This window comes from Monodon monoceros, unplaced genomic scaffold (genome assembly GCF_005190385.1).
Source record: "Monodon monoceros isolate NGI ecotype Baffin Bay Population unplaced genomic scaffold, NGI_Narwhal_1 Super_Scaffold_13, whole genome shotgun sequence".
Lineage (NCBI taxonomy): Eukaryota > Metazoa > Chordata > Mammalia > Artiodactyla > Monodontidae > Monodon > Monodon monoceros.
Window position 1 is genome coordinate 26343580 of NW_021703769.1, and position 19417 is coordinate 26362996.

General features: G+C 50.1%; 1 protein-coding gene across 3 annotated transcripts; it reads left to right on the plus strand.

Annotated features, from left to right (window-relative positions):
• The first annotated feature begins 9016 nt into the window (after positions 1–9016).
• Positions 9017–17829, plus strand: DUSP15 (dual specificity phosphatase 15). 3 transcript variants are annotated; one of them, XM_029221055.1, is made up of 7 exons: positions 9017–9147; positions 9842–9875; positions 11813–11895; positions 13955–14004; positions 14988–15062; positions 16198–16369; positions 17206–17829. In XM_029221055.1, exons 1-7 carry the CDS (start codon positions 9127–9129, stop codon positions 17476–17478), a joined length of 708 nt encoding a protein of 235 aa, XP_029076888.1. In that variant the 5' UTR covers positions 9017–9126; the 3' UTR covers positions 17479–17829. The 3 variants fall into 3 exon arrangements, with proteins under 3 accessions (XP_029076888.1, XP_029076889.1, XP_029076890.1); XM_029221056.1 differs by lacking the exon at positions 17206–17829 and adding an exon at positions 16597–16922 and having other exon boundaries at positions 9025–9147; XM_029221057.1 differs by lacking the exon at positions 9017–9147 and adding an exon at positions 10511–10594 and having other exon boundaries at positions 9849–9875; positions 17206–17762.
• Positions 17830–19417: the final 1588 nt, after the last annotated feature.

Here is a 19417-nt window from a genome sequence, read left to right on the forward strand (position 1 = left end):
GATAGAGCCCCTCTAATTCCTCCAGAACTAGTCAAGTGTCCTAATCTTTTTTCATAATATCTTTTCTATTCTCATATGTTTATGTATGTTTATTCAGTTGCTCCAGAGTCTTTGCTTGAAAAACCTTCCCTTTCCTCACTGAATTGCCTTGCCTCTTCTGTCAAAATTCAATTGACTATGTATATGTAGGTCTATCTCTAGACTTTACTTTGTTCTGTTGACTTATTTGTCTACCCTTATGTCACTACCACACTGTCTTAATTACCATAGCTTTCTAGTAAATCTTTGAAATCAGGGAGCATAAGTCAAACATTTTTTTTCAAGATTGTCTTCGCAATTTGAGGTCCTTTGGACTTCAGTATAAATGTTAGGATCAGACTTCCCTGGTGGTGCAGTGGTTAAGAATCTGCCTGCCAATGCAGGGGGCATGGGTTCAAGCCCTGGTCCAGGAAGATCTCACATGCCGCGGAGTGGCTGGGCCCAAGTGCAACAACTACTGAAGCCCGTGCGCCTAGAGCCCATGCTCTGCAACAAGAGAAGCCACCGCAATGAGAAGCCCTCGCACCACAATGAAGAGTAGCCCCCGCTCGCTACAAACTAGAGAAAGCCCCCGTGCAGCAATGAAGACCCAACGCAGCCCAAAATTAATTAATTAATTTAAAAAAATGTTAGGATCAGTTTGCTATTCTATCAAAAAAAATATGTTGGGTTTTTTATTGGGATTGTATTGAAAGTACAGATCATTTTGGGAAGAAGTGACACCATAAACTATTGAGTTCATCATTCCATGAATATGGTCTATCTCTATTAATTTAAGTCTTCAATTTCTTTCCACAATGTCTTCTAGTTTTCAGTATAGAAGTCTTGAACGTTTTTAATTAGATTTATTCATAGGTATTTGATTTTGTGATGCTATTGTAAATTTTTAATTTTCCAATTATTTGATAATAGTATATTGTGGTAAACAAAATAATCCTCCCTCAAAATGTGTCCATGTCCTCAGGCTTCCCTGGTGGTGCAGTGGTTAAGAATTCGCCTGCCAATGCAGGGGACACAGGTTCAAGCCCTGGTCCGGGAAGATCCCACGTGCCGCAAAGCAGAGCAACTAAGCCCGTGCGCCACTACTACTGAAGCCGACACGCCTAGAGCCCATGCTCTGCAACAAGAAAAGCCACGGCAATGAGAAAACCGTGCACCGCAACGAAGAGTAGACCCCGCTTGCAAAAGCTCGCGCGCAGCAACGAAGATCCAGCGCAGCCAAGAATAAATAAATTAATTAATTTAATTAAAAAAACAATTTAAAAAAATGTGTCCATGTTCTAATCCCTAGAACCTGTGAATGTGTTACATTACATGGCAAAGGGAAATTAAGGTTGTAGATGGAATTAAGGTTTGGAATCAACTGACTTTAAAACAAAGAGATTATCCTGAAGTACACAGGTAGGCCCAATGTAATCACTCATTTTAATGCTCTGGGAGGGAAATAAAGAAATTTATTTCTTTAGGTACCATTCATCAGAGGTGCAACACGGGATAAGAAGCAGGTTGGGGTGGGAGAGCTGGATTCTAGAGTAATTCATTCCTCTCTCTGTGTCTATTCCTCTCTCTGGGTCTAATCTTTCCCACTTCTGAAATGGGGGAGTTGGCCTGTGCACTCCTAGAGGGCAGGGGCTTGTCAGATTCACCTCTGTGCCCCCATTGGCCAGCACTGGGGTCGCCTGGGAAAAAAACACATTAGCGTTTCGGGGGTGGATGGATGGAGGGATGGATGAGCGAGTCACAAGAGGGCGCGGGGTGAAAAGATCTCTAAGAGCTTTTCCAGGTCAGGAAATCCGAAATTCTGAGCTTTCCCGGGGGTCACAGAAATCGCTGAGTACAGTTTAGAATCCTAGAGTTTCATAAATTTCCCGCCAGCAAACTGGGTTCCTTGGACTCTCGCAGGAACTCCGGCGTTGCGCGGCATGCCGGGACTTGTAGTTTTTTCTCTGAACTCGTCATTTTCTTCCCATTCTAACCGGAATCCCTCCACGAGGACCCCACAACTTCTGAATCCCTCCGCGATTTCCCTCCCTCTCTGGGATGATGGAACATCTGGATCAAGGGGCACCCCTACCTTCTGTCGCGACATGATACGATTCCCCAGGGCCCGACCCAAACCGTCACCGCGTCCCGCTCGAGCGTTTGCGTCCCGTTGCCAAGGCGACGGAGGGAAGGATCTGCAGCTCTGATTGGTTGAGGCAAGGACACGCCGTTTGGCGCAGCTCGCAGTCTCGAGCTGATTGAAGCCCTTGCGTGTCGTTGCGGCCCGGACCCCTCTACTCCCCTCTACTTTCTCTCCCAGCCCCACGCCTCCGCGACCCTGGGGCACACCAGGCCAGAGACCGGCTGCCAGCCGCGGGCACTCACTGCCTAGCGTCTCCTCCGGCTGCACTTCGGTTGAACTAAATAGCGCTGCGTCTGAAACGTTGTCAGTTTTTGGTCAATGCGATGGTTCTAAGTTTCCTTACTCGGTCCCTCACTGAGTTACCTGGTCAGTTGGTCACCTGGCCAATCGGTCACTTCTGATCTCTCCCAGTCACTCTAATTCTTAGGCACCAACTATGCTAGGACTCGCCTCAATGCCTGCAGTAGCCTCCTGTCTAGTTGTGCCCACTTTGCCCTATCCATTCCAATTCATTCTCTGCACTGCAGGCAAAGAGCCCTTTAAAACACAAATCTGATCTTGTCTCTCCCCTGCGTATAACCTGAAGTGGCAATTTATTCGTCATTGCACCCTGTATTGGCTCCCTGTCCTTCCACTGCCCTGGAATCTCTATACCTATATCTATATAGCTGACTAGAAACTATTAAAAAAATTTTGTTGTTGTTGTTGTTTTATACCAACAAAATGTAAGTTATGTAGGAATGTATTTAACAAAACATATGCAAGACATTCATTAAACAACAAATTATTATTAAGCATCTACTCTATGTCTTGCCCCATTCTTGACTCTGAGGATACAGCAGTGAACAAAACTAATAAGGATTGTGGAGTTAATATTCTCATAGAGAAAATTACAAAACATTATTGAAGGACATTAAAGAAGGCCTGAATAAGTGGAGGGATATACCATGTACGTGGATGGGAAGACTCAATATCATAAAGGCATGTATTTTCCCAAATCCAATCAGGATTTTTGAGAGCAAAAACAACCAAAACAACAAAGTGTATTTGTTGGGGAAAGGAGATATTTCTCTGCCTATTAAGTCACATTATGGTGCAGGGAGAGGCAAATATTAATGGAATACAATGGAGATCCTAGAAACAGACACAGGTGTGTGTGTGTGTGTGTGTGTGTGTGTGTGTGTGTGAACTTGATGTACCATAGAGGAGGCATCATAAATCAGAAGGGAAAGGATGGAGAACTCAGTAAATGGCACTGAGAAACTGGCATTCCATAGGAATAAAAAATAAGATACCTAATTCAAATGGATTAAAGAATAAATATGGCAAACAAATATTTCGGACTACAGCTGACCCTTGAACAATGCGGAAGTTAGGGGTGCCAACCCCAAGAAGTTGGAAAACCACCTATAGCTTTACAGCTGGCCTTCCCTATAGACGGTTCCACATCCTTGGATTCAACCAACCTCCGATTGTATAGTACTGTAGTACATATTTATTGAAAAAAATCTGCATATATGTGGACCTGCTTAGTTCAAAATCATGTTGTTCAAGGGTCAACTGTATATACATACATACATATATATATAATTTTATGACTTCATGGTGAAGAAGGATTTCTTAATAAAGCATAACTCATAAGGGAAAAGTTGATCTGTGACTCTCTCAAAATTTAAACTGCCATGTAACGGAAGACATTGCAAATTGGATTAAAAGACAAGCAATAGACTAGGAGTAAAAATCTGCAACCTATATAACAAAGGGCAAGCATTCAAAGAACTCCTGAAAACCATTAAGAAAGACTCTCCCCCACAATCTGCAAAAGAAAAGTGAACAAAATATATAAATAGGGAATTTTCAGCGGAAAAAAACTTGAATTGCCAATAGGCAACTGAGATACATAAATCAAAATAATTATAAGAGATGATTTTAAATACATCAACTAGACAAAATTAAAACACATATGCATGCCAAGTGTCTGTGAGCATGTTGGGGAACAGGAATCTTTATATGATTACATTCACACTTTGGAAGGCAATTTGGCAATATCTCATAAAGTTGAAAAGGCACACACCTTACAACTCGTCGATTCAACTACTGGATATACAGCCCATAGGCTCTCTGAATACAGCTGCACAACCCATGGACTGCCTTTTGTTTTACAGCTAATGTGCAAGATGACAACCTTCCCTAAAGAAATTTGAACACTTGTGCATAGGTTGTATGTATAAGGATGTTCTTTGCATATAATATAAAGCATTCTTTATATTAGTGGAAAATATTAGAAATGATTTAAATGTCCATTGGTAGGGTAATGGATGAATAAAAGGGGATATACCCTAATAAAAAAATACTATACAGTGATTAAAATGAATGATCCAGCTCTATATCAACATGGAGATATCCCCCAAACCTATTGTTGGATCAATAAAAGAAAGTTGTAGAATGATAAATATTTTTAAAGGTTACATTTGTGTTAATTATAAACACACATACAAAAGCATATTCTATATATTTATGGGCATATAGGTATTACAAGTTTAAAAACACAGACTGGAAAGATGCACACCCAATTCATGATAGCGTTGCCTGTGGGGAGAGAATTAAGGAGGAGGAGAGAGGAGAGGAAACTTCAACTATGTCAAGTTTATTTGAAATGTTTTTTTTTAAAGAACCCAGTTGAAGCAAATAGGTCAAAATATTCCTATCTGGATTTGTTTTTCTTTTTTTTCTAAATGAAAAACAAGCCATAGTAATAAAAGAAAATCAGTACTATGATAGAGGAAGTTTAGGATGTTTTGGGAATGCATAACAGTGAGGTCTAACCAATTCTAATTGGGGTCAGCAGAGACTTCCAGGAGGAAATGGGAGTTCATCTGGTAAAGGGGATGGGAAGGGCATGCCAGGCAGAGGGAACAGCATGTACAAAATTGGAAGACAGAGTGAAGCATGTTTGAGGAAGTGAATGCAGATCAGTGACCAGGAAAGAGCGAAGAGAGGAAAGATGAGACGGCCAAACCTGTATGTTTTTGTTTGTTTCCTTTTTTACAGATGCAGAAACAGAGTCCTAGTGAGGGGAGTAGAACCCAGGCCTCCTAACCCCCTGTCAATTGCTCCGTGATAATAATAATGACAACAACAATAATGATGATGATGATGATGTGCTGTGTGCAGTCTCTCTAGTAGGTACTTTAAATATGTCCTTGCATTTAATCTCACTACAGACCTAGAGGGGTTTTTTTCTCCCCATTTTACAGATGGTAAAACTGAGGCCCACAGAAGTTAAGAAATTTGCTCAGAGTCACAGTGGCAGAAGCCCAATCCCACAAGGCTCTGTGTGCCGTACTTAGCAGGTTGGACTTTTCCCCAAGGGCACTGGTGAGTGTATTAGGTTCCTATTGCTGCTGTAATTACCGTAAACTGAATGACTTAAAACAGTACAAATGTATTAGCATATAGTTCCTGATGTCAGGAGTCTGAATCGGGTCTCACTAAGCTAAAATGAAAGTGTTGGCAGGGCCGAGTTCCTTCTGGAAGCTCTATGAGAGAGTCTGTTTCTTTGTTTTGCCTTCCTCATGGCCTCCTTCCATCCTCGAAGCCAGAAATCATAGCACTGTGACCTCTGCTGCTGTCATCACATCCCCTCTGACTCTTACACTCCTGCCTTCCTCTTTCACTTATAAGGATTCTTGTGATTACCCTGGACCTTCCCAAACAATCCAGGATAATCTCCCCAACTCACGGTCAGCTGATTAGCAACTTCAATTCCATCCATGGCCTTAATTTCCTCTTGCCATGTAACATAACACGATCCCAATTTCCAAGAATTAGAGAATGGACATCTTCGGGGAGACCATTAACTTGCCTACCATGGTGAACCACTGAATGGTTTTAAGCAAGGAAACACAAGGTGAGAACTGCATTTTAGCTTCTTCATATTACTGGTTTTAAAAAACTGTCACTTCCCGTGACTCATTTAAAGCAAATTGGGCTTTGTAACAACTAACACTTTCAAAGGCTGAACAGTATATAGATATTAAATGTGTTAAATCTAATAACTACATTTTTTTCCAGGGTTTTTAACCTGATAGAGTTCTTTCCTACCTGTGCTTTGATTATTCCCCCCAAAATCAAGTAGAGGTACATAGGGCTATGTGGTAATTGCCCCCAGATGGATGAGGAAACAGACCCGGGGCATTCGGTCACCTGCCCAGGTTCACGGAGCTGCAAAGGCCAGGGTCATGATGAGGAACTGGTCTTCAGGCCGCCTTCTCGGCATTTCTTTATGCCATCCATAGGGTGGGGCCTTCTGGAAAACTCAAGTCAGACAGTACATCTTTGGTGCAATATTTCATGTATAACCTGGGGCCCAATAATTATTTGTTGAATGGATTAATAACCCTGCTTTTACTTCTGAGGCACAGATAGCGATTTTCAAGGCAGGAAAACTGGGAGTCATCCTAGAATTCCTTCCTTCTCCCCAAATATAATCTATCTACAAGTCGGTTATGCTGCCAAAATCCTAATATATGCTGCATCTCTCCCCTTCTTTCCAGCCTCTCCACTCCCTCTTCGTCCCAGGGCACCTCATCTCTTGCCATCTCTCACCATCTCTCCTCAAAGCCTCCCTTCTTTGCCTCTCTAATCTATACTCCAGTTAGGGGCCAATGTGATCCATGTATATCAGATGACATGGCCACTCTGTTTAAATTCTCCTACTGGCTTTCCATCATACTGAGAAGGAAACTCTAAACCCCCAATCATGGCCATACATGGTCCTTCATGCTTGGCCTCTTCTCCTCTTTAGCCTCAATCTTACCACCTCCCCTTGGCCTCCTCCCCTCCAGTCCTGCTGGCTCTTCCCAAAGACCAAGCTTTCCCACCGCAGGGCCTTTGCTTGTGCTGTTCCTTCTGCTGGAAATCTCTCCACTCTTTAAACAGCTGTGCCCTTCTTACATGTCAGGTCTTATCCAAATGTCTCCTATTTACAGAGGTTCTTCCTGTCCTCCAGTTTGTTTCCTCCATAGAAAATTGTGACTGTTTGTAAATGCTTTGTCTATTTGTCTATTTTGTTTGCCTCCCCTCCTAGCCCTGATGTCCAGTATGGAGCTACCAGCCACATATGGCGATTAAGCATTTGACATGTGGCTAAACTGAATTGAGATGTGCTCTAAGTATAAAATACACACTGGATTTTAAAGACTTAATACAATTAAAAGAATGTAAAATATGTCATTAATAATGTTTAAATATTGACTACACATTGAAATGATAATAGTTTGGCTATACTGGGTCAAATAAAACCATTAATAACAACCTGCTTCTTTCTACTTTTTTAATGTGGCTACTAGAGAATTTATGATTACCCATGTGGCTCACATTGTATTCCTACTGGGCAATGCTGGTCTAGACCGTTAGCCAACAAAGGTAGGAACCACTGCCACCTTATCTGTTAGGGACACCCCTAATGCCTACTATATAGTGGGTACTCAGTAAGTATTTGTTGAATAATTTGGTTTATATGAGAACCTTGGACACAGAGCTGAGACAGGCAGCCCCATGTACACTGTGAATTTGAGGAAGAAAGAAATACCAAAGAAACAGTTTTATTTTCCTGCAGTCACTGCATTTCAAACAGGTTCCTCCGACCCTGTCCTTCTCTGTACCCACATTCCTCCCACAGTCACTTACCACTACAGATGGAGGGGGGCAGGTGACGGCTAGAGGAGTAAAGCTGGTTCAGCTGCTTCTATTTCAGTCCCACAGGAGGTGTGTGCTCTCAGTTATTTCACATTCTCCATCTTTGGTCCTAGTAGCAGCACACTAGACATACCGTTTGGGTAGCTGGGAGCCCAAATGGATTTGCCCAAGGTCACTGAGCAGGTCAGAGGTGAATGAATAGGGCCTGGAACCCTGGTCTCCAGACTCACCTTCTGAGACTCTTGCCTCTAACTACATCTTGTCGTAGTCCCCTTTACTCCAAGGAACCCAGGCGACTGTAACCCTCACTCATCTCCCTCTCCTCACATGCACCTCTGATTTACTGGGGCCCCTAAGCAGAGTTATGCCTGGTCCCAGCAGAGCTGACCCAGATGGCACTACCCTCAGAGGCCAAAGTATATGTGGGAGGAAGAGATGGGAGGATGGCTGGATGAGTGACCAGACAGACGGAACAGTGAATGGATGGAGTGGAGGATGGGAGGACAGACTGGCTCCAAGAGTGGGGGAGGAGGATGGTTGGCTGGTGAGATGCCTGCATGGGGGGCGGAGCAGGGAGATGTACAAAGGGAAGGAATTACCCACTTTTCTCGTCTCAAACAGAATCTGAAGATCAAACTCCAGCCCCCATCACGTTTCCGCTAGAAAACCGAGGCCGAAGGAGCTAGGCGTTTCGCCCCAGGGCCCGCAGGGAGGGCCGGGCAGAGCTGGAGCTGGGATCCGAGTCTCTGAGCCCGCGGCTGGGGGCTCTCTCCGCCCCCGCCCCGCCCGCGCCTGACGGTGCCAGGGTGGGGGGAGCGCCCCGCCCCCACCTCCGGAGGTGGAGGCCCCTCGCGGCCCCAACAAGCTGCCGTTGTCCCGCGGGCCCCGGGCCCGGCACACTGGGGCTTTGTCCAGCCCCCCGCCGCGACCCACGGGTGGGGGGGCGGCCCACATGACCAAGGGGGTAGGAGGAGCCTGCAGCGGCGGTGGCGGCGGCGGCGGCGGCAGCGGCGGCTCCAGCATTTCCCTCCCTGGCCGGGGGTCGGCGGGCGGTGGCGGCGGCAGCGGCGGCGGCGGCAGCTGGGCAGGGCTGGGCCGAGCTGCGGACGCCAGGCCCCCCGATCCCCGCCAGGCTGCGGACACCAGGCCCCCCGATCCCCGCCAGGCTGCAGGCGCCGGGCCCGGGCCGTCAGGGCAGCTGTGACCCTTGCGCTCAGCGGGTGGCGAGCTGGGGGTGCGCCCGGATCCCCGCCCCCGGGATCATGGGGAATGGCATGACCAAGGTAGGGGGCCGGGATGGCGCAGCCCGCACCTGGCCGGCCCCAGCGCCGGCCGGGCGCCCGCCTCTGACCTTCTGGCTCTGGCGGTCTGTGTGTCTATTTCTCTGTCTCCCTGGGACCCTGAGATCGTACGTCTCTGTCTGTCTCTCTGGGGCGGTATCTCTCTCTGCCTCTGCCTCTCTGTGTCTCTGTCTCTGACAGTTTCTGTGACTCTGTATTTCTTGCTGTGTCTTTCTGTGGCACTCTTGTCACCCCCAGACGATCTCTTCCTGAGTCCCTTTCTCTGTCTCCATGTGTCTCTGTCTCCCTGGACTCTCTCTAATGCTGTTTCTCTATCCTTCCCCATCCCCCACCCCAAGGCACGACCCCCATCTGTCCCTGCCTTCCCACCTCCTTCTCAGAATTCCCCATCACCCACCTTAGCAAGTCCACCTCTCCCTTTGCCACCCCCCCTGTGCTCCTCCCACCCTCTTTCCCTAGGTCTTTGTGCCCCTCTTTCCTCTTTCCTCTCCCCCTACCCAGGCTGGCCTCCCTTGATGCCCCCCTGCTGCCCTCCCCAGACATCACTCATAGAGCATCCAGGCCCACAAGACGGGGGTGATCGCTCCCTGAGTCCTGAGGGCCAGACGCCCTTCATGGGACTGAGAGGGGCTGCATGCACCCCTACCCGGCTGACCCCGGCCTGTCTCTCCTGTAGGTACTTCCTGGACTCTACCTCGGAAACTTCATTGGTGAGCACCGCCCACTCTGTCCCAAGGCCATGGCACACTCCCTGTCCCAGGCCTGTGTCCACCATTCATGCTCCGGCCCACGCACCCTGGACACGCTCAGGAATGGGGCCGGGGGCAGGGAAGCGATGCCAGGCTGGGAGGAGGAAAGAACTCATGAAGACTAAGGGGGACGTGGGTGGAGGAGCGTCCCCAGTACAGAGGGCTCAGAACACTGGACACTGGGCAAGGCTGCACCTGCTCTGAGCCTCAGCCTCTCCCACAGCACAAGGCCCACCCCCACCTCTAAGGGTTTTGCCAGCCCTGAGGTTCTGGGTTGAGGTCTGTTTGGAGGTGTTGCTTCTAGCTGGGAAGCTGGGAAGGCTTCCTGGCACAACCTCCTCCTCAGAGGAGAGGTCTCTAGAGACTGGACTCTACATCAGAAACGTCACCGGTGAGCACTGCCCGCTCCGTCCCAAGGCCACAGCACTCCGCCTGTCCCAGGCCTGGGCTAAGAGAAAGGCTGGTCCGGAGCTTGGGAGACCCAAGGCAGGAAAAGTCACTTCCATCTGTGGAGTCAGAGAAAGCTTTAGGGAGGGGGGGGCATCTGCACTGGGGCAGAGCTTTCCCCATCCACTCCTGTCTCACTCTGGGCTTAGGGGCCCCACTTTCCTAAACCCTGGTGCCTTCCTCCCGGGAGCTCCCTCAGCAGCTCACACCACACCGACTTCTGAATATTTATGGTAAGTAAGGTCTGAATCCCCTTTAAGTGTGTAGGCCCATGAGGGCAGGAGCCATGAACTTGACCCCACAATGCCATGCCCAGCCAAGGCTGCACATGGTAAACACTCAGTAAATGTGGTGAATGAGAAAGTGGGCATGTGGAGATCGAGTGTTATTTACTTCGATTATAAAAGGTCTGCATGCACTGGAAATCCAGCCCCTAGAGATGGCTACTGATAGCTGTGGGAGGTATATCCCTGGGTTGTTTTCATGTATCTTTGTACATATAGATATAATATTTAAAACAAAAATGGAGGCCTATTCTGCATGCTGTTCTGTAACCTGTGTTTCCCATTTAATAATATATTGTGGGCTTCCTTGCACATCAGCACACAGAGATCTTGTTAGTGGCTGCACAGTATTCAAGTATGAATATACCATTATTTATCCAGTCCCCTTGTGGTTTGTTCCTTTTTTTTTTTTTTTTTGGCTGCATTGGGTCTTCGTTGCTACACGCAGGCTTTTCTCTAGTTGCGGCGAGCGGGAGCCACTCTTCATTGTGGTGCGCAGGCTTCTCATGGCCGTGGCTCCTCTTGTTGTGGAGCACGGGCTCTAGGCGCACGGGCTTCAGTAGTTGTAGCATGCGAGCTCAGTAGTTGTGGCTCGCAGGCTCTAGAGCGCAGCCTCAGTAGTTGTGGCGCACGGGCTTAATTGCTCCATGGCATGCGGAATCTTCCCGGACTAGGGCTCGAACCCGTGTCCCCTGCATTGGCAGGCGGATCCTTAACCACTGCACCACCAGGGAAGCCCAGTTCCCGTTTTTAACTGTTTCTGATGTGTTGACAGTCATAAGCAGCAGTGCAGAGAACCATCTTCTACACACAGCTTTCTGTGTGAGTTAACCCTTCTGTAGTCAAGATTCCTAGAAGAATGGCCTGGTGAAGGATATGCCACAGAAGGGTGTTTGCAATGGAAAGAACAGCAGGGGCAAGGCTGGGGAGGTGCTGGGCTGTTACCTGTGGGTGCCCCAGTGGAGAGACTGAAGCTTAGGGGTGTGACAGGACCTGTCATGCTGGGAGCAAGAGGTGGTGAAGGAGCAGGGAGCCGGCAGAGGGTGGGCCAAGGTGGAGAGGGCGGGCTGAGCAGGAGAGTGGGGCAGTGAGCTCCCGCCTCACTTGGCCATCGGAATATATAGGTCACACCTGCCAGATTGGCTCAAGCATCCTTGTTTCTTTCAGACGCCAAAGACACGGATCAGCTAGGCCGGAATAAGATCACACACATCATCTCCATCCACGAGTCACCCCAGCCTCTGCTGCAGGTAAGCCTTACCCACATCCCAGAGCTGCACATGGGTGGGAAGGGGGGTTTCAGACCCCCACAGCACCCATTTATCAAGTACCTACAACGTGCCAGATCCTCTACTGGCACACAGGCCTTCCTGACCCATATGCTAACTCATTTGCTTAAAAACTGGCCTGTTTTACATTAGCATCCCTATTTGCTCCCTCTTTGGCAGCTGAGGACCAGAGAGGTAAAGTAACCTGCCTGAGGTCACACATCCAGGAAGCTAAGGAGCTGGAATTTGAACACAGGCCATCTGGCTCCAGAGGCCTCACACTAAACCTTAAAAAGTCTCCCACAGGGGCTTCCCGTTGTCCAACTGAATAGATGACTCCACATAGATGTTTCTGGGCTCTGTGTCTCGCTTGTGACCTGGGGCTATGATTTCACCTGTCTGGGCCCCTGATCCCTCAGCCCTATCTGCCCCCAGGGGACTGTGATATGGTAAAGATGCTTTGCACACTGTACAGCACGGCCCCCACGGGGAGGGTTGGAGCTGGTATTACCGAATCCTGGAAAAGACGGGGTGAGGGTGTTATGACCTAGAGTAGGGAAGTAGGAAATCCAGACCACATGTGCTGGAGTCAGGAGCTCTGAGTTCACATATTCACCACATTCTGTCTGTAACCTTGGGCACAGGACTTCACTTCTCTAGACCTCAGTTGCCTGATCCGTAAAAGGGGAATTTTATAACAGTACCTACCTCACTGGGTTGTTGAGAGCCACAAAATAGGCGCTCAACAAATTATAGCTGACATAATAACAAACTTAATCATATTCTCAATCGATAAATAGAGCCCTTTCCTCTTTATCTGTTAGAGTCTGGCTCACCCATCGACGGGAGAGAACTGTGGGTGGGAAGGGACTCTGGAGATCTGAGATCCAGACCGGGTTCTGTCACAGCTTTGCTGTGTGCCCTTGAGCAGGGTCCTCGCCCTCTCTGGGCCTTAGTTTCCCCTTGTGTTGGATTTGATGGTCTCTAAGAGCTACCTCCAATAATCTGTGGTTCTCAGTGTCACAGAGACACTAGAAGAAATTTCCAGGTCAATGGAGTCTGATTTTGCTTTATAGAGCAGGCTTGTTCTGGAGTATTTGGAGTATGCAAGTCACTAGAGTGCCTGGGGAAGGTTGTCTAGGCATGACTATATTTACTAATGAAATGACTACTGGCAAAATGAGTCCCTGCTCCGGCAGCCCTGCCCTCTTCTCCCTCCCCATCCATCAGTGAATTTACCAGTCAGGGTTTGATAATGCCCTGCAAATCCAAGGCCAAATGTGTTGCAAAGCGAATTTGCGAACCTTGCAAAAGATGCAGGCTCGTGTGACCTTGGGGAGAGTGAGTTACAGAGAAGGGCTGGAATCTCACACAAAGCCACTAACAGACGAGGACCTAGCCAGGCGGTCACTTAGTCACTGGCTGGAGGTGCGCCAGTCCCTTGAAAAGAGCCATTTGAATATCAAAGGACTGAGAGAGGTCCCTGAGAAAAGTGATTCTTGGAATGTGGGCAGGACTCGTCTTTAAGATCTTGTGTGAAGGTTAGGCGTGGAGTGAAAGATGTGGTAGCAAGTTTGTTGGAGAAATTCCTGACAATTCATTCCTTGATTATTTTAATAATTAGCACAGAGTTTTATAACCACAATTCATAAACTAAAACTAATCTTCATATTTCTTGTTTCTTTTCAAGAGAATAAAATCTGCTTTGCCCTTCTTACTGTGTAATTTTGTAATCCTTTTATGGAGGGGAGTCAAGCTAAGTGGCCCTTTCCCAGCTATTAAATAAAAGGTCCCTGAATCCTTTTTGGCAAGTCTTTGTGCCCAAGTCAGCTATGGGGTTAGGATACCATCTTCTCAGAAGGTTCTGGAACCACAGATGGTCAGACCTGGGAGGCCCTCAGAGGAGGTGTCTACCCTCTTTGGACAGAGACAATAACAGTGGCCCAGAGAGGGGCAGGAACTGGCCTAAGGTTGCGAGGTGCTTGGGAGGCCCAGGCTGGGGTTGGGGTGCAGGCTGCCCATGTGTGTTTTGTACTTGCAGGACATAACCTACCTTCGCATCTCAGTGGCCGACGCCCCTGAGGTACCCATGTAAGTTCCTCTGGATGGGCTGACAGATGGACAGACAGCTGCTTCATGTGGTGGGAAGAGGGAGGGTGGGAGGTGGTCTGAGGGAGGACAGAGAGGACTCAGGCCACAAAGCTGTCCTGGAGACCCCAGCACAGGTGTTCTCCCAGACCACCTGGACTCTGTCTCAGCCACACCCTTGCCTATGCCGCTGGCCAAGCCCTAACCTCCCAGAGCTCAGTCTCTTTGGCTATGAAATGGAGAAAACACCCTGTCCCTCAGGCTCAGACGCCCCAGTGGATTTGAAAGGGTCAGGCTCAGCCTGTTCCTGGCCTTGGAGTTAAGGCATCTGGGTTCAGGCCAGGCTCTGCCATTTACTTGCTGTTTGACCTTGGACAAATCACTTCCCCTCTCTGAGAGAGAAAATGGGTGTGTGAGGGGTTGGGGCCATCAGCACCAAGGAGGCTGTCAAAGATCAGATAGCACAGGTTGAAGATCTAGGACAGGGCCTGGCGTGTAATGAGGGCTCAGAAAGCAGGATTTTGGTTTATGTTATTAGCAGTAGTACACCCCAGCCTGGGAGGGACCCAGACAGACACTCCTGCCCCTTGGGACCCTTGCTCCCAACCCTGTTGTTGACCATTATTGTCCCCAGGTGCTCTGTTTGCAGACCCCAGAGGGGTGGGACTCCTCGCACCTATTTCCTTGAAAGGTCAAGATAAACCCTCCATGAAAATAGGATCCACAGGACCCATTGAAGAGGTGCTCCTGCCTCTGTGGTGGGATTTGCCATCATTGGCCTCTCTCACCTCCTGAAACGCCACCATTATTGCTTCACACACACCTCCACCAGTACTACAGTATCAGCCCCTAGTCACTGCACGTGCTGGCTGACCTGAGGATCCAGGGCTCTGTTTCTTGCCATCCCAGAAATGGGGAGCGGGACAACTCCTAGGAGACCTGTCCCCCCCGCCCAGTGCTCTGTACCTTATTGCTTTCTTCTCTAGCAAAAAGCACTTCAAAGAATGTATCAACTTCATCCACTGTTGCCGCCTCAATGGGGGAAACTGCCTTGTGCACTGGTGAGTTAAGAGGGGAGTGGGGGGAGGGGAAGTGAGTGGCCTTCCTCCATCCTGAACATGCCCTCATCCTGTGGGGAATGCAGAGCCTGAGATGGATCTTCTCCAGCCTGTCACAATGCCTGACAGTCCACCATTCGTCTGACAGGCTGATGGAGGACTCAGATCAAGGCTCTGTCTCTTACCAGCTGTATGGCCATGGCCAGATAGCTATTTCTCCCTGAGACTCAACTTTCTCATCTGTAAAATGGGAAAAAAGAATGTTGACCTGGCGAGCTATTGGGAGGAATAGGTGAGGTCAGGCAGGTAGCCCAGCATCCTTCAGTAGTTCCAGCTCCTTCTCCTCCCCTCTAGCCTTTGAGGCAGTAGTACAGGGCAGTGAGGAGCCCCAGGCTGGGAGTCCCAGGCAGGGCCCCTGGCCCTGTTGATTTCATTCATTCCATAACTTCTCACTACGCCTGGCTCAGGGTAGCTCTGCCTGAGCCCCAGCCATAGGGACGGCTCCTCCAGCCTGCCTCTCCCCTTCTCTTCCTCCTTTCCTTGCTCCAGCTGTGCTGGCCATCTCCCCATTCTTCAAGTCCACCAGGATCCCACCCACATGGTCTTTGTACACTGCCCAGAACATTCTTGACAATCCTTACCCGTCTTTCAGGGTTCAGCTTGATGTCACTTCCTTGCGAACCCCTTCCCTAATCCTCTGCATCCCTTCCACTAGATTAATACCTCTTCTTACACAATCTCCTAGCCGCTGGACGCATCTTTGAAGCAGTTACCACCATCTGAAATTGTTTCCCTTGTTAGTGTCCGTCTCTCCCAGCCATACTGTAAGCCCCAGGATGGCAGAGACCATGTCTGTTTTATTTTCCACTATATCCCCAGTACCTGAAAAATCACAGATCAGGAAACGTGTACTGAACGATTGAGTGAAGTGATGTTTCACTCAGGCCTTTGATGTGGGTGAATGCCAGGCAGAGGGAACAGCATAGACAAAGGCCTGATGTGGGAAGACAGGTCCTGGCAGGTTCCTTGTGGTTGGAGCTCAGGAGGCAAGGGTGGGAGAGCTGAAGTGGGGATGGGGTGCCTGGAGGACACGGAGGAGCTTGGGCCTTACCTGAAGCCTTGGGGTGGGATGTCCCAGCTTTGCAGGCATCTCCCGAAGCACCACCATCGTGACGGCATATGTGATGACTGTGACAGGACTGAGCTGGCGGGACGTGCTTGAAGCCATCAAGGCCACGCGGCCCATCGCCAACCCCAACCCAGGCTTTAGGCAGCAGCTTGAAGAGTTTGGCTGGGGCAGTTCCCGGAAGGTAGGGGCAGGGGCAGGGGTGGGAAACTCTTCTTACTTGAGCTGAGCACTGATTGGAAAGAATTTAGCCTGTGCTTCAGACCTGGCAGAAGATTTTTCTGGGGTCTTGAGCTCGTGGCTCTTGAGCTAACCTAGCCCCTAGGTTGGACGGCCAGGTGTTTTCTTTTCCTTTTTAACTTAGGATTTGAATACCCGTGGGCCTGATTATGGACCCTTCAATCTGGCTAGGTTCCAGCATTGCCTGCTCTGCCTACCTGGAGCCTGAAGGCATTTGAACATTTGACTCCTCTGGGGAGACATGTCCAGTCCTTATTCCACCCCTGGGTCCTTGATGAGGCCAAAGCAGTTCCTTCTCTTATGCCCACTGGGCAGATGGCACATGGAGATGTCGAGGACTGAGCCGCGCCCTCCCCCACCCGCAAACAAGAGATGAGAGAGAGAAGCAGTCAGTGCAGGAAGGCAGGCTGCTGCCCAGAGACTTGTCTGCAAGGCTGCATTAGGAAAGAGGCAGGCAGGGAAGAGGGCCTGCTTGAGTAGAGTTGTTGGGCAGTGTGGGGAGGGGTTAATGTGGTCCCCACTGTGCAGGTGGGGGGCTCACTTTAGTAGGTCTGGAAGATGGAGTGTCAAAGGGGAAGGGGATTCAGGGAGAGGGGAGGGATTCGGAGGGAGAGGGGCTCAGTTAGGGGGATGGGGACGCAGAAGGGACGCTAAGAGGATGGTCAGGACGGGAGGGGCTTAGCGAGGTGTGGGAAGCTCGAAGAAGAGCGGAAGCTCTGAGGATTGGGGAGGGGACCGAGCCGGCGGACCGGCACCGACCCCGACTCCACCCCACCCCAGCTTCGCCGGCAGCTGGAGGAGCGCTTCGGGGAGAGCCCTTTCCGCGACGAGGAGGAGGTGCGCGCGCTGCTGCCGATGTGCGCGCGCTGCCGGCAGGGCTCTGCGAGCGCGGCCTCTTCCCCCGCGCCCAGCTCCTCGGCCTCGGAAGGGACCTTGCAGCGCCTGGTGCCGCGGTCGCCCCGGGAAGCCCACCGGCAGCTGCCGCTGCTGGCGCGTGTCAAGCAGACTTTCTCTTGCCTCCCGCGGTGTCTGTCCCGCAAAGGCAGCAAGTGAGGATCCTGCCCCGCCGTGGCGCCCCTCGGCCTCTCGACCGGTCCCCTTCGGGCAATGTCTGCGCCTCCCACGGCCTTCAGGACGGGCCCAGAGCCTGTGGGAGCCCCGCGGCGGCCTGATCCCCGCCCCTGCCCCTCTTCGCGCCTTGCTTGTCTGCGTCCGCGGTCAGTGTGTCCTCCATCTGTGTGTGTGGCTCTGTGTCTGGGCCGGCCTGCTGCAGCTACCTGGTGCCTTAGTTCTTGGGCTGGAGGAGGGTGCCCCCGGCCCCCCCTCCCATTAAAGGCGGTGGGAGTGGGAATGGGTGGGTGGGGTAGTTGGATGGGCCTGGAGGATATTAAAGAGACACAGAAGCTGCCTGTCTGATCGCCTCCCAGTCGTTCCTTCATTGAGCAAAGGCAGGGCTGCAGGACTCTGCCAGGGGCTGGAGCCTGCCGGAAAAAAGAATGGGAGGGGTTTTGCATCCCCTAGGGCCTGAGGAGCCTGCCACCCTCCGTGAACTGCAGTCTGCAGGGCTGAGTTCCACTTCCCTGACCCTCACCCCTATCTCTCCCTGGAGCCCTGGTCTCCTGAAAAGGCCGCCAGCTCCTCCTCTCTGAACCCCTTTCCCCCTGGCTGAGCTCCTGTCCTCCCTGAGCACTGCCCCGCCCCCGCCTCCTCCCCAGCTCCTTTCCTTTCCCTATCCACAAATCTTAGCTAGTAAAGGTATAGTAGTAGTACCTGCCTCATGCCTGACTTTTTACTTGAATGAGTTCACTTACTCCTCAGGGAGGAAACTGAGGCTCAGAGTGGTCAGGCAGCTTGCCCAAGGACACACAGCTAGAGTAGGGGAGGCTGGGTTTGAAGCTAGACACTCTGTGTCCCATGATGGTTGTTAAGAAGCAGCTCCTTCTGGTCTTGAAGGTTATTGGCAAGGAGGATCCACCCCCAGCTAGTGGGAATGGCCCTCCCCACCTAGAGTTTAAAGGCCAGGGGAGCCACTGTGGAGGGAGGGTCTCAGGGCAGCCCATAAAGCAGCAAACTGACTCTGAGGATGAACAGGGGTCACCCGAGCTGATTTTTCCTAAACTAAAATTAACTTAGAGTTAAGAGAGATCCGAAATCTCTGTAATCTAATAAACACCTGTATGGGGGTTCTTATTATGCACCAAGCACTGTGTCCAGGGCTGTGGGGGAGGCCCAGATTCCAGTATTGGGGGTGGGAGGATGGATGAAATAACCTTCACCGGCTACCCAACCTCCTCCTCTGTATTCATGCAACATGAGTTCATTGAGTACCTACTGTGGGAAAGTAGGTAGATTCTGGTGGGAAAGACACTAGATAAACATTCTGGTGGGAAAGACACTAGATAAACAGATAAACAAAAGAAAAAATATGTCCGGGGGACTTCCCTGGTGGCGCAGTAGTTAAGACTCTGTGCTCCCAATGCAAGGGGCCCGGGTTCCATCCCTGGTCGGGGAACTAGATCCCACATGCATGCCGCAACTAAGAGTTCTAATGCCTCAACTAAGGAGCCAGGCTGCCGCAACTAAGACCCAGTGAAACCAAATAAATAAATATTTTTTTTTAAAATGGGGGACTTCCCTGGTGGCACAGTGGTTAAGAATCCACCTGCCAGTGGACACGTGTTTGATCCCTGGTCTGGGAAGATCCCACATGCCGCGGAGCAGCTAAGCCGCACGCCAAAACTACTGAAGCCCCCGCGCATACAGCCCGTGCTCTGCAACAAGAGAATCCACCTCAGTGAGAAGCCCACACACCGTAACGAAGAGTAGCCCCTGCTCGCAGCAACTAGAGAAAGCCCATGTGCGGCAACGAAGACCCAACTCAGCCAAAAAAAAAAAAACTCCATTCCTATCATCTCTAGGACAAACAAAACCCCTTGATCTGATGTTCCAGGTCCTTCATGATGCTCCCTGCCCCCTTCCATTGCTGCTTTTA